The following is a 14,139-nucleotide window of genomic DNA, read 5'->3' on the forward strand; positions in this document are numbered from 1 at the left end:
TAAAGCTCCATTGTCATATTTTAAAGATCTTGAAAAAATAATACTTCATTTTATATGGAATCAGAAAAAATCTCAAATAGCCAAAACATTACTCAGAAATAAAAACAAAGCAAAAGGAATCACGCTACCAGACCTGAGACTGTACTATAGATCAATAGTGATCAAAATAGCATGGAACTGGCACAAAAACAGAGAAGTAGATGCCTGGAACAGAATAGAGAACCAAGAGATGAATCCAGCTACTTACCATTATTTGATCTTTGACAAGACAATTAAAAACATTCAGTGGGAAAAAGATTCCCTATTTAACAAATGGTGCTGGGTGAACTGGCTAGCGATCTGTAAAAGACTGAAACTAGACCCACACCTTTCACCATTAACTAAGATAGACTCTCACTGGATAAAAGATTTAAACTGAAGACATGAAACTATAAAAATACTTGAAGAAAGTGCAGGGAAAACGCTTGAAGGAATCGGCTTGGCTGAATATTTTATGAAGAGGACTCCCCAGGCAATTAAAGCAGTATCAAAAATACATTACTGGGACCTGATCAAACTAAAAAGCTTCTGCACAGCCAAGAACATAGTAAGTAAAGCAAGCAGACAGCCCTCAGAATGGGAGAAAATATTTTCAGGTTATACCTCTAATAAAAGTTTAATAACCAGAATCCACAGAGAACTCAAATGTATTAGCAAGAAAAGAATAAGTGATCCCATCTCAGGGTTGGCAAAGGACTTGAAGAGAAACTTCTCTAAAGAAGACAGTCGCACGATCTATAGACACGTGGAAAAAAGCTCATCATCCTTAATCATCAGAGAAATGCAAATCACAACTACTTTCAGATATCACCTAACCCCAGTTAAGAGGAGCCCACATCACAAAATCCCAAAACCAGAGATGTTGGCATGGATGTGGAGAAAAGGGCACATTTCTACACTGCTGGTGGGAATGCACACTAATACGTTCCTTTTGGAAGGATGTTTGGAGAATACTTAAGAGACCTAAAAATAGACCTGCCATTCGATCCTATAATTCCTTTACTAGGTATGTACCTAGAAGACCAAAAATCACAATATAACAAAGACATCTGTACCAGAATGTTTATTGCAGCCCAATTCATAATTGCTAAGTCATGGAAGAAGTCCAAGTGCCCATCGACCCACGAATGGACTAGCAAATTGTGGTACGTGTATACCATGGAATATTATGCAGCCTTAAAGAAAGATGGAGACTTTACCTCTTTCATGTTTACATGGATAGAGCTGGAACATATTCTTTTTAGCAAAGTATCTCAAGAATGAAAGAAAAAGTATCCAATGTACTCAGCCCTACTATGAAGCTAATTTATAGCTTTCATATGAAGGCTATAACCCAACTATAGCACAAAAATATGGGGAAAGGACCAAGGGAGGGGAAAGGAGTGGGGAAGTTGGGGTGAAGGGAGGGTAATGGGTGGGGTCACATCTATGGTGCATCTTAGAATGGGCACAGGCGAAACTTACTAAATGCAGAATACAAATGTCTACATACAATAACTAAGAAAATGCCATGAAGGCTACGTTGAACAGTTTGATGAGAATATTTCAGATTGTATATGAAACCAGCACATTGTACCCCTTAATTGCACTAATGTACACAGCTATGATTTACAATAATTTAAAAAATTAAAAAAAAAAGTCAGAAAATGCTGACTCTAGGACAGTAATGTGGAGAACAGTAGTAACTTTCAGACGTGTTCTAGAACTTTCATAGTTAATGAATTAGGTATGGAATTGTAAAAATTTAGGAATATATCAATCTAAGAATTTTAATCTTGTTTAATATGTTCCATGTTTGAGAATACATGTGAAACAATGGTTTCTGGACTTTTAAGTATAGTAAGTGCTTATTGATTTATGTAGTCATTTGAAGGTATGCCTATCTATTACTTGGAAGAGTCTTTCCAAAATTTAGAATGAAGTGGAGGAAATCTGTAAAAGTATCCTTGCAATGGCATATACTGCATGGAATATTTCTGTCCAAACTAGTACATAGTAGGGATATTACCACAAGAACAAGAATGACATACTCATTATTTCTTATTATAGAATGGGAATACCAAGTCCAAAAAGGTGTTAATGTCATGCTCAAACTCCTTTGTTAGCTGCCTTGAAGGAAGCAGGCATTCCAAATTAAACATAAACCGTAGAAGTTGATTTATGACCTAATGCAAGAGTTTTCCTTGGGAATTTTTAATTTTTATTAACGCCTTTTGATATAAGCAATTCCCATTAGGAACAAGGAAAATCTAAACAATAGATTTCTCTTCCTTTTCAATGAATCCCCAACAATAATTAAAAAAAAAAAAAAAAGATTTCTCTTCCTTTTATATATATACTTTCAAAGCTGATCATCTACATTAGTATATTTCCTTTTACTTTCCATGATTGGTTCCTGTTTTCCATGCCCTGATAAAAATATGCATTATCTTTTGGAATTGTTGGGGAGTTCATATAAGAAATAAATAAGATTGCTATATCTCAACTTGAAAAAAAAAAAAATAAGTGTGCTCAAAAAGTCGATACTAGAGGTCTGGAATCCACAAAAAAAAAATTTTTCAAACAGAAAAGAACTGAAAAATAACAAACTCATATTGAGTTCTTTATTTCATTTAACAGCAAATATAAAGAGCAAAGATAAAAGAGCAAAATGAAAGGTAATTTTACAGAAAATGTATATGATGGTCACCATCTTCAATTAGTTGTAGGTACATGAAACTGATTTGAATAATGTAGAATTTGCTTTGCCGTCGGTTATTTGAAATAGACAACCTATTTTATAGATAAAAACACCCTGGAATTTGAGTTAGACTTGGGCTCAGGTCATAAATTTTACCTATTAGGTGGGTAAATTTGGTAATGGTAGATAAAGAGTATGCCTTGATCACAGGGTAAGAGAAAAAGATATATAATACCAAACACTCCTCTATAAATGCTGTACTCTGGCACACATTTGTAATGATCCTGACTACCCACTTCCTCTTTGTTCCTGGGCCCATAAACTAGGTAGACAGAAATTACTTTTCTGAGCATATCTAGGTGTGGCCATATGCTCAGGTTAACGAGATAGAAAAGTGATTTTTTTAGTTCCCCTTAACATAAAACATTCTGCTTACCCTGGACTTTGGTTCTTTCCCCTTATCGTAGGTGCAGTGCAGATGTGGCAAGTCACCCACTCTGGACCATTCAGGCAAGATAGGGGACCGCTGACCCCACAGGGGACTGCTGACCCCACAACTCTAAATGACCTCAAGGTGCATAACTGCTTCTCCAGCTCCGACTGGTCAGGCCGTTGAGGAAGACAGAGTGATGGCCTAGCTCATTCACACCACTGTACACAAACATCTCTGTTAGAGCAGCTACTGCAGTGTAAAACAAATACAAATTATCTATCAAAGGTAACACTAACTTTTTAGCAAAACTATGATTGTCCCACCTGCATATATGCAGAAAACTCTCAAATACAAGTAACTTTGAGAAATGGGAATAACATGAAAAAGTTAATGCTCCTCTCTTCCCATTCCCCCGAAATGTCCTGCCTCAAATAACTCCAGAGAAGAGAAGCATTACGAAAAGATCTGAGTTTATGCAGAAGTCACTGGTGACTCTAGAAGGACACGGCTCAAGAAGATGCTAGTGGGGGAAGAATGAATGAGCAAAGCAAAGCAGCTGCTGTAGTCCAAGGACTGGAGAAGTGTGGCTGACAAATAAATGTCAATATAAGTGAGATCCTAAAAAACACACCTACGAGTCAAAGATTGTGGGAAATTATCTATTTGTATTTTGTTTTCATTGAAGATTTGCAATTTGAAGGCAGAGGGAGGGATTCAGGGAAGATGGAAGTAACTAGAGATGCCAAAACGACACAGCCTCGGGAAGGTACCTCTGAGGGCAGAAGATGCCAGGCCTAAAGTAACTGGCTAGTATTATTCTCAGGTTGCTCTTAATTCTAGGCAACCAGCAGTTTGAGAGTGGTTCCAGTGAGAGGTCACAGCAGGAGACATCTTAAAATAACCTTGGCTGGGCAGGCTGAGCAAATGCCTGTGTCAATAGCAATCAGCCTCTGCAAACCACTCCCAGAGCTGACTCCTGCACCAGGGCACCCAGCCCAGCCTCCAAATCCATTTACACGGAAGGCAGCTTCTGACAAGGGGGGCAGGTGAAAAGCCAGACATTGTAGCACAGAGGTTCCCATAGTTAATGCTCACAGGTAGAAAGATGCACCCCACTTGGGTTTCCTAATTATTTGCTAAAACCACAGCAAATATCTTCAGATATACTCCAGCAGTGAGGTTCCCTCCTGCTAGCCTTTTAAGTGGAGCCTGAGGGGAAATGGGAAGCAGTGGGGAGCAGGACTAAACGGTAGTGTAAAACTGCCACATTTGGAGAATGAGAAATGCCAGTATCTTTCTGCCAGGCCTCAAAGGCAGAGGGAATGCACTCTTAGAGTGAGGGCTAATCGATATACATCCTTTTTTTCTTTTTTAAAATGTGGTCCAAAAGCAGCAAGATAATGGAAACAAGAAGAGACAGAGCCTGTGAATATGAGGAAGTAATGAAGTAGAAAACACCAGAAAAACGTAACATATTGAAAGATAAGTAACTGCCAAGTTTAGCATCTATATTTTTAAAAATCATGAACTAAATACAAATACTGTGCAAATACATTTAAGTTTATTATGTCTTTATAACAAATTCATTACAAAATGTACATTTAGAGAATGCATATTTATATTGTCTATATATAATTATAGAGAATACATATTTTTTAAATTAGGTTTTCCTTCTCCTTCCCCTTGCACTTCTCAGTTTCCCTCTTCCCTTCCCAAACACAGATCTGGCCGTCACGAGGACGGTCTTTGCTTTCTCTCCTTCATCGTCACTAGAGCTGCCCGTAGTCACACCTCCATCCTTTACCTGAGTCTCTTGCATGGAGAGCTCTTGCAAATCTGGAGAGCTGATTTTTGACTCTTTTTCTGCTTTTCTCCTTTGAATGTTCATTAAAGATAAACCTTCAGCATCCTCACTTGAAGATGCATCAGAGGATTCTGAGAGGTAGGCCTCCCCCAAAAATCCGCCACACTTATTCTCTCGTTTGGAATCTGAAAACCTCTTTCTTTTCAGGCTTGATGACTCTTTTAATTTATTTGCTATGCTTTTCTTCTGGGTTTTTCCTTTTGCCTTACCAAGTAGCTCAAATTCTTTCTCCATAGCAACAGAAACTGCTTCTATTTCACTGGCTGCTTCTTCTCTCTCTTTCCTTAGCATACACGTCACAGCTCTGTTTAGTCTCTGGCTCTTAATACGTTTATTAGCATCTTGTTTCTCCTGTTGAGCCACTCTAAAGAAAGAATCGATTCGGAGCTGTGTCTAAAAAAATAAAATAATAATAAATCAGACAAGTAAATAAAGCTTCCAAACCAAATCAACGAGCTCAAACTGGATCACTCACATTGATTCTGTAAAAGAATAATTCATTGTCTCCCCAAAGCCAGTTCTCTTCGAGCAGTACTTGTACCCAAACTGTCATCTAAGTCCATATCTTGAATGAGAAATCTCTTCTTTGATACCCAAAGAGTATTAAATGTTTTTCTGTAGCCAAACAGATCATCTTCTGTGGGGCAACACAATTCTGTGGGGTCTGTTTCTAAATCCTACCATATCCTTTTTTTCAACATAATCATCACACAATACCGTTAGGAGGCAAGTTCACAGTATATATTGGGATTGGTAAGAAATACTCATGCGTTTTGTCTAGCAAATTTACTTCTAGGAAGATACTCTTAAGAAGTAGTTACATAGGGAGAAAGTTGCATGCCTAAATGTTTATCACAGTAATATTTATAAAAATTTGAAAATTAAAGGTCCAACTGAACAAATTTAATTTAAATGTCTTTGAGAAAATGTAATCTGGTCATTTGAAATTATGAAAACTATGCAATACATAGAAAATATCTTACATTGATAAGTGAGGGAAGGAAGGATTAGCTATAACAAGTTGCAATTCTGTGTGGTAAAAATATTTATGTGGGAAAATAAAAGAAAATAAACCTAAATGTTGACATCTTCATTAGAGAAAGTTGAAAATGGGTAGTTTTAATTCATTTTCTTTACTCTCTAATTTTGGAAAAATAAACTCTAAGTTCTATAATGAAAAGGGAAAGAAGTATTATAACAAAACTTATCTGAAATTAAGAAACACCCAGTCACTAAGCCAAATAGCTTTCCTTCTCCATCGGTTCATGTTTTCAGGAGATAAAGCCACGAGAAAAATAGGAGAAACTCCTGGAAATATTGCCTGAGTTTTGTTCGTGCTTTTTCAAAATTAAACAAACCTAAGAGAAATTAATTTAAATACATTATCTCAAGATAAATGATCTCATTTCTGCTAAGTTATTTGTATGTATGTTTGTGGACTATTTCCAGAATAGGCTGAAGGAGAAGGCTTGTGTTACACACAGATAAAGAAGACAAAGTTACCTGTGGGAACTTAAGAGCCATATAAAAGGGTCTTTTCTCCTCAAAAATCTCTCCTACTGGTAAACAGTGATTCATTTATACAATTGAAAATGTTAGTCCTTGACAAGAATGGAGAAGCATGAATCCTATGTACTCAATTTTGATATGAGGACAATTAATGACAATTATGGTTATGGGGGGGAAACAGAAAGAGGGACGGAGGAAGGGGGGTGGGGCCTTGGTGTGTGTCACACTTTATGGGGTCAAGACATGATTGCAAGAGGGACTTTACCTAACAATTGCAATCACTGTAACCTGGCTTATTGTACCCTCAATGAATCCCCAACAATAAAAAAAAAAAAAAGGAAAATGTTAGTCCTTGAAGAAATTTTAATGATCAGAATTGCTTTGGATTGGACACATCCTAGGCATGCATTTATTTATTTATTTAGAGACAGAGTCTCACTTTGTCACCCTTGGTAGAGTGCCGCCACACCGCCTGGCTATTTTTTAGAGATGGGGTCTCACTCTGGCTCAGGCTGGTCTCCTACCTGTGAGCTCAGGCAATCTACCCACCTCAGCCTCCCAAGTACTAGGATTATAGGCGTGAGCCACCATGCCAGCCCACATCCTAGGCTTTTAAAAATGAAAATAACTATGAAGTAATATTTTTAAATCAAAAGCACCTTAATGTAAAATCAATTATTAGACTTTTTTTTTTTAGAAGTCAAAATAAGTAAGAAGGGACAGGAAAGCCAGCCCTAAGAGTGATAACAGAAATAAGGACAAAATCCAGTTGTTCTCTTTTTCTATTTTCCTCTGTTTTCTTATCTAAAATATTGTAATTTCAAAATGTTATGTTAGATGCCCTAAAATAAAAGCATTTGCCGGTCTTTAACCACTGTCCACCACAGCCTTAGCAGGTTTATTCTTCACCCTGAACTTAGGAAAGAGCCCACCATGATCACCTGCTGAGCACTGAGCTGCTTTAATACTGGAAACAGATACTCATCTGTCTTCGTCCTGTTCCAGCCAAAATATCGCTGACAAAACATGCAGGCAGTTAAGACTTATAAAGGTTTTGAAAGATATTTAAACAGTGATAAACAAAAAGATCCCAAGAACCCAGCCTTGATTACATACCCTTTATCTCCCAAAATTTTCATATTTATAAAGCTTAGATTGTAAAAGAAAGGAATAACAAAACAAATCTCTCCAACACAATCACCTGGCACGATGCTCTTTTCAGTCCTCTAAGATAAAACATACTCAACTCTCACTTGAGGACATCAAAGACTCATGACTATCAAAAAAGATTAACCTGGAATAAAACAAATTTCAAACCACCTACACGTAACTTTGATAGAAAAAAAAAAAATCAAGTGTAGTTTGAGTAATTCTATTGTAAAGTTTTAAATATCTATCCAAATGTTTATTTAAATACATGGAAAAGAAAAACAGCAACAAAATGAACAAAATTAATCATCTTTTCTATTCTTTAAAAATAAATAATACTCGAGTATATATATGGTTGTATCTTTGAATGCTTGGTATTGTTTATCTCACATACAGATAGATCCTCTTTGAAACTAAGGAAAGGGAAAAAGGAATGAGAAGCAAAGCATTAGATAAATGAGATATTAAGAAAAAACAATCTGAATTCCTGTTCCATAAGTTTTAAACCAAACACATATTTTGATTCCTTTATGTTTTAAGAAGTAAAAGGATATTCTCTAATTTTGTCAAGGTCAGGTTTCCCCCACAGAAACGATCCCTTGGAGTCATCCACCACGGGTTTGAGGTAAGCATCTGCAACAGCTGGGTTAGGAAAACCAGGTGTGAGCTGCAACTTCCGTAATTTTTTTTTCACTTTGGTGTCATGGGGATTAGGTCTTATCTTCGTATTTTTTTGCGCTCCATTCCACCACTCTCTAAAAGGGTAAAGGAAATATTCACAAAGCAATAAGACATTATAGTTCATGCACTACAGATAGAGAACTAAACTTAAAGTTAGAAAATGTAAACTCCTAACTCCAAAGCAAATTAGATGATGTAAAGAATACTATTTTTATTATTTTTAATATTATTAGCCACACTAAGTACAGTGTGATTAATAATAATACAGTTAATAAAAGTACAATGTGGTTTATTTATTGAATGCTCACTCTGTGCACAGCACTGCGTTAAATATTTCATAAGTCCAGTAATCACACAAGCAGTGCCCTGTCATGATCCTCACCTCACAGAGGAGGAAATGGACCTCAAAAAGGAGCCTCTTGCCCAAGATTTCACCGCTGGATGGGTACAATCAGACCTTTCAATACCACAAAAGTCACAACTTCTCTGGGACTCTCTCTCAGCAGTAAAAAAGAAGAATCTGTTATCTTTACTTCAAATCAAATATAATAATGGATCCAAGACATGTAATAAAATGTAAAAATGCCAAGAATATTGCAAATTTTTAAAATGCAGATTTTAAATCTACATAATGTATAATCTGAATTTTGGAAAAAACATATATAAATGGGAAAAGAAAAAGAAAACATTTAAAATGATAAATAATAGTAACAACTATTATTTTTTTGTGTGCTAAACAATGTTCTAAGTGAAGATAGAGCTGTTCATTTTCTTATTTATATTTTATTCATTTTTCAATTTTTTCCATGCTAATCCTAAATTATCATGGCAAGTTAAAGACAGTCACACACTCTGACACTCCTCCCACCGAGAGGCAGAGTCCATGTTGCCTCCCCTCGAGTCGGGTGGGCTCTGTACCTAACTGACCAGTGTAACACAGGAAGTGACACTGTGCCGGGCTGGAGAGATGGCCCTTTCCACTTCCTGTCTCTTGCTACATTTGCTCTACAAGCAGCCAGCATGCTGCAAGGAAGCCAAACTCAGGACAAAGTCCAGATGGAGAGGACCCAAGGCCCTCAGCCGGCAGTTAACACCACCTGGCCAGTCACCTGAGCTGCCCCAACGTGGACATAAAACATAGACGAGATAGTCCACAAGACATGACCAAATTTCAGATTCATAGCAAAATCAATGACTTGATGTTTGAAACCCCTGAGGTATAAAGTAGTTTGTAATGCAGTGACAGAGGCCCAGAAAAATTAATACATTTAGGAGAAAATAAGTGTCAAAAAAACTAATAACATAAACATGATCTTCACCAATTTGTGCACTCAGTGGAATCTAAGAAACACCTGTATCTCATGTTCCAGCGCTTCACACACTTCACCGGGAGAGTACGAGAAACTGATCCACAGACTGCCTGTGCACCTCACCAATGCAGGAGTGCCATCTAGTGTTGAAAAAGACTGGTTGCAGTCTTCACTGTAGCATCAAATACAGAGGAAAACATAAGTTTTCTTGTCACCTTTCAACACTATTTCCAGGTGTGCAATGGGGGAATATCTATAATTCCCACTAGCTTTGCTTTCGCATTTTCATCTTTGACACAGTAACCATGACCGCCAGCTAGGACAATCAGCATAGCACACTGTGAACTCACCAAGCCCAAAAGGCCTGGCACTTAACTTAAAAATGAAGGAAGAAGGCGTGTGTCCATCAGCTGAGCTGTGGGGCAGACAACAGGGAGCGGTGGCAAATGTGACAGATCCGAAGGATGAGTGAGAGGGGAGGGAAATTGTTATTACTCCACCCCAGCTATTTTGCAGCTACTTGGGAATTTAAGCCCAGTATTTTCAGATATCTTTTTCCTCTCTAAAGAGTTCATATTTTAATGTAAAATCTGTCCAAATGTAGATGTTGGTGGCCAATTCAAAATTAAAGCTCTGTAGAACATGCTGTGTAGATGAAGCTAAATTCAGCCTGCAGGACCAAAGCAGCTCCACTTTCTGGAATGAGTGCCTAGCCAGGGACTGGTTAGGAGATTAGAATGGAAAAGAAAGCAAGACAACATTTTCAATTGTACTGGTTTTCCACCCTCTTCCTACTCTTTAACTCTGCATCATCCATCCAAAACCTCCTGAGCCAGGCAGAACTAAGGCTGCTCCTATCTGGCATCCATGAACTGGAAGACCAAGGCAGAAAAAAGCTGACTCTAGGGCAGCCCCTGTGGCTCAACAGAGAAGGGCGCCGGCCCCATATGCCAGAGGTGGCGGGTTCAAACCCAGCCCCAGCCAAAAACTGCAAAAAAAAAAAAAAAAAAAAGGACCATGTACTACCCAACAAAAGCTGACTCTAAAAACTGAATCATTCAATAAGCGACAAATGAGGAAAACTGTAGAACAAAGAAAAGGAAAATGGGATATACAGGCCATTTGCTAAATCAGAAATGCAAACTGTCAATCAATATGCAAAATATTCATGCTCACTAGTAATTAGGAAAAAAATTAGAAAGTCAGATATAATTTTCACTAAAATAATAGATAAGAACCCAAAAATATATGTATAAGGAAACTCAAATCAATGTTTTTGCTTTTTAAAAAATAGAAACAACAGGCATTTGATTAAATTATAACAGCCACCCCATTCAACCTCCCCCACAAAAAAGACTTGAAGCCATTATGCATATTATAGGGGTATTTGCGAAACTTGGTAAATGTAGAATGTAAATATTTTGGCACAGTAACTGAGATAACGCCGGAAAGGCTATGTTAACCACTGTGATAAAAATGTGTCAAATGGTTTATGAAGTGAGTGTATGATGCCCCATAATCATATCATTGTATACAGTTATGATTTAATAAAAAAAAATTAAAAAAAAAAAAAAAAAAAAAACAATGACAAATCTATACATGGTTGGTAATATGCCTTGTTCTATCACAAACGGGTTACAGGCAACATAAAAAGCATACAGCTCTTCCATTCTTGTAAAACACACACACTTACATGAGCATACATATATGTATACGTGTGCATAGAAGTCAAAAATTATATACACATAAACTGTAATCATCTTTTTATCCATATTTTATTATTCTTCTATGTAATTATTTTATTTGTATAATAAAGGCATTTATAGTTTTTCAAGTTTTTACCTACCATAATCTATGAGCTACCTAATAATTTACCCCAGCATATAAATGTCAACAATAAGAAAATTATCAAAAAAGACATTAAAAAAAGCACAAAGTTCTACATGCTGATATGTGTGCTGAAAATGGAGGACCACAATCATTACAATTTCAGATTCCTTTCAGTGATTCTAATCACTGATTCTTCAGACTGGAGCATCCGAGCACTTTTCAAACACAGGAGATGTAACTGGGCTGAACGTTAATCAGCCACCACCAAGTAGCCTCTTGTAACAAACTGATGGTCAAAAGATGCCATTAGGAATACACTAAAAACCACTGAATTGTACAATTTAAAAGTGTGAATTTTATGGTTATGAATAGTTTCTAATTTTTGTTTGTTTGTTTTTTCAGGATAAGAGAGTGAGATTTTATTTAGGCAGAACAAAGAGAAAGTTTAGAGCATTTTCAAAAAGAGTTGGAAATGGGTCCCCCTCATGAAGGAGAAAAGGTGAGAGACCTATATTTCAATTTAAAAAAAAAAAAGACGCCACCAAGACAAACCTTATGAAAAACTTACATTCACATATATAATCATACCTCCTACCATCACAGAATTTTCCAAGCTGAACAGTACAGCTCATGTATAGCACAAGTCTGGGTTCTCGATGGAACGAGACTCCACTACTGAACACATTACACTATTTACACCAGGAGAGACAGGATGGCAGCTCTGTACGTAAAGCCCCTGGAGTTAGACCTCCACATCCCTTCCTGGCTGACCTCGCCCAGAACACTAAACACACAATTACATTTGTTTCTCCTTCACCCTGAGAACATAGGAGCCCCTTGAGGGGCTATGACCTATTCATCTTTCCTAACCCCAAGGCAAGCACAGTGTCTGACGCATAGTGACTAGTCAATAAATATTAAAATGAATGAAATGAAAACTTCTTTACTCCTATGAAACCCACAGAACTAGCTTTGTATCCATGAGTTATACACCCAGCACCACTAAAAAAACAATTGACCCTGATTTCATCAGAACTCTAGAAGAGGGAAAATAAACTTTAGTAACCCCAACCAATACGTTCTGCTGTTTTCTCAGTGAATAAGGATTTGTGATGGTTCATGATATATATAACAGTCCCATTGTTAATCTGGAAGTTTACATAAACATCTTAATTAGATCTTTTACTTACGAGAATTTTAGGAGAGGTTCCAGGCCATGTCCAGGGAATTCATTGAGAATTTCCATGGCTGTTACACAACCTACGGTTGGTATTCCCTCAGTATAGTCACTTCCAAGCAAATAGGCCAAGTTTATTAATTTGTTCCGGTCCAATCCTTAAGAGTAACAATTGTATTTTTTTACTTTTATTTTATAAAGATATATTACATAACATTTTATATAAATTAGATGTGTGTGTACACATGTGTGCATATTATACATATATATATCTTCATCCAATAGCCAAAAATATATTATTTGAAAATAGATTCTTTTCTTAAATGGCATTCTGTAATAATTTTAAGGTTTCATCCATGCTCACAGCTTTAAATACCCTCTGTGCTCTGACTTCCAAATTTGGCTATCTCACATGGATCTTTCTGCATCACAGTCACATATATTCAACCACCAACAGCTCCACTCGGGTATCTAATGGGCATCTCACATTGAGCACACCCAAACCTGAACTCGGCGTGTCTCCCTAGTCTATACTGCTCCTCCCTCAGTCCGTCTTACTGAGGACAGGTCCACTGGCCCAGCTGCCCAGAACCTAGAATCCTCCTCCACCTCTCTCATAACCCTCCCCCAACCTGTGCCCAGGGCCCCTCCTTAGCACACCAGGCCCTACTGTATTTTGGTCTTTTCTTCTCTCCAACGTTAATCCTTGCCATTCTACTCCTCCTTAGCTGACACAGGCCTTCTTGCTTTCCTAGTACAGACCAGCAAGCTTCTGCCTCAAGCCTGTGCACTCTTCCAAGGTGTCTATCTTCACCAATTGCTTCCTGTTTCCTCTAGGCCCCTGCCCTAAAGTCACCTCTGAGTAAAGCCTTTCCTGACAACTTGCTCTGAGACAGACCTGTACTCTGTGACTGCAGTGCGCTCTCTCCTCTTCTGCTATATTTTACTTTTCTCTCTCTCTTTTTTTTTTTTTGTTGTTGTTGTTGTCCTGGGTAGAGTGCCCAGGCATCAGAGCTCACAGCAACCTAAAACTCCTGGGCTCAAGTGATCTTGCCTCAGCCTCCCCAGCAACTGTGACCACAGGCACCTGCCACAACACCTGGCTATTTTTAAAGATGGGGTCTCACTCTTGCTCAAGCTGGTCTTGAACTCCTGAGCTCAAGTAATCTACCTGCCTTTGCCTTCTAGAGTGCTGGGATTACAGGCATGAGCGACTGCACCCAGCCTCCTGCTATATTTTTCTATATGGCACATACAAATGACTTCAAATTATAATTTATTTGCATATCACTTTTTTCTCTTACTAGACTATTTTATTCTCTGCTGTTCCCCCCTTGTCAAGAACAACTGGCACACAGGAAGTCACAAGATACATATTTGCTGGATGAATGGAAGAATGAATGATCAACTCCACAAACATGGCTACAGGCCCAAGGGCAGGAGAGACTCCCACCTGCTTCCACTCTC

At 37.6% G+C, this 14,139-nt stretch overlaps 1 protein-coding gene across 2 annotated transcripts in view; it reads right to left on the reverse strand.

The window, feature by feature from the left end:
- Positions 1-4,693: 4,693 nt before the first annotated feature.
- Positions 4,694-14,139, reverse strand: part of ERCC5 (ERCC excision repair 5, endonuclease) — a 37,360-nt gene continuing 27,914 nt past the window's right edge. For both annotated transcript variants that reach the window (XM_053564091.1, XM_053564092.1), the window contains 4 exons: positions 12,686-12,830; positions 8,229-8,429; positions 7,467-7,551; positions 4,694-5,409 (listed from right to left, as the gene is read on the reverse strand). In XM_053564091.1, the coding sequence (XP_053420066.1) occupies positions 4,813-5,409; positions 7,467-7,551; positions 8,229-8,429; positions 12,686-12,830 (1,028 nt within the window). In that variant the 3' untranslated portion in view covers positions 4,694-4,812. The remainder of the gene's footprint in view (positions 5,410-7,466; positions 7,552-8,228; positions 8,430-12,685; positions 12,831-14,139) is intronic.

The sequence above is a fragment of the Nycticebus coucang genome, chromosome 15, assembly GCF_027406575.1.
Source record: "Nycticebus coucang isolate mNycCou1 chromosome 15, mNycCou1.pri, whole genome shotgun sequence".
Taxonomy (NCBI): Eukaryota; Metazoa; Chordata; class Mammalia; order Primates; family Lorisidae; genus Nycticebus; species Nycticebus coucang.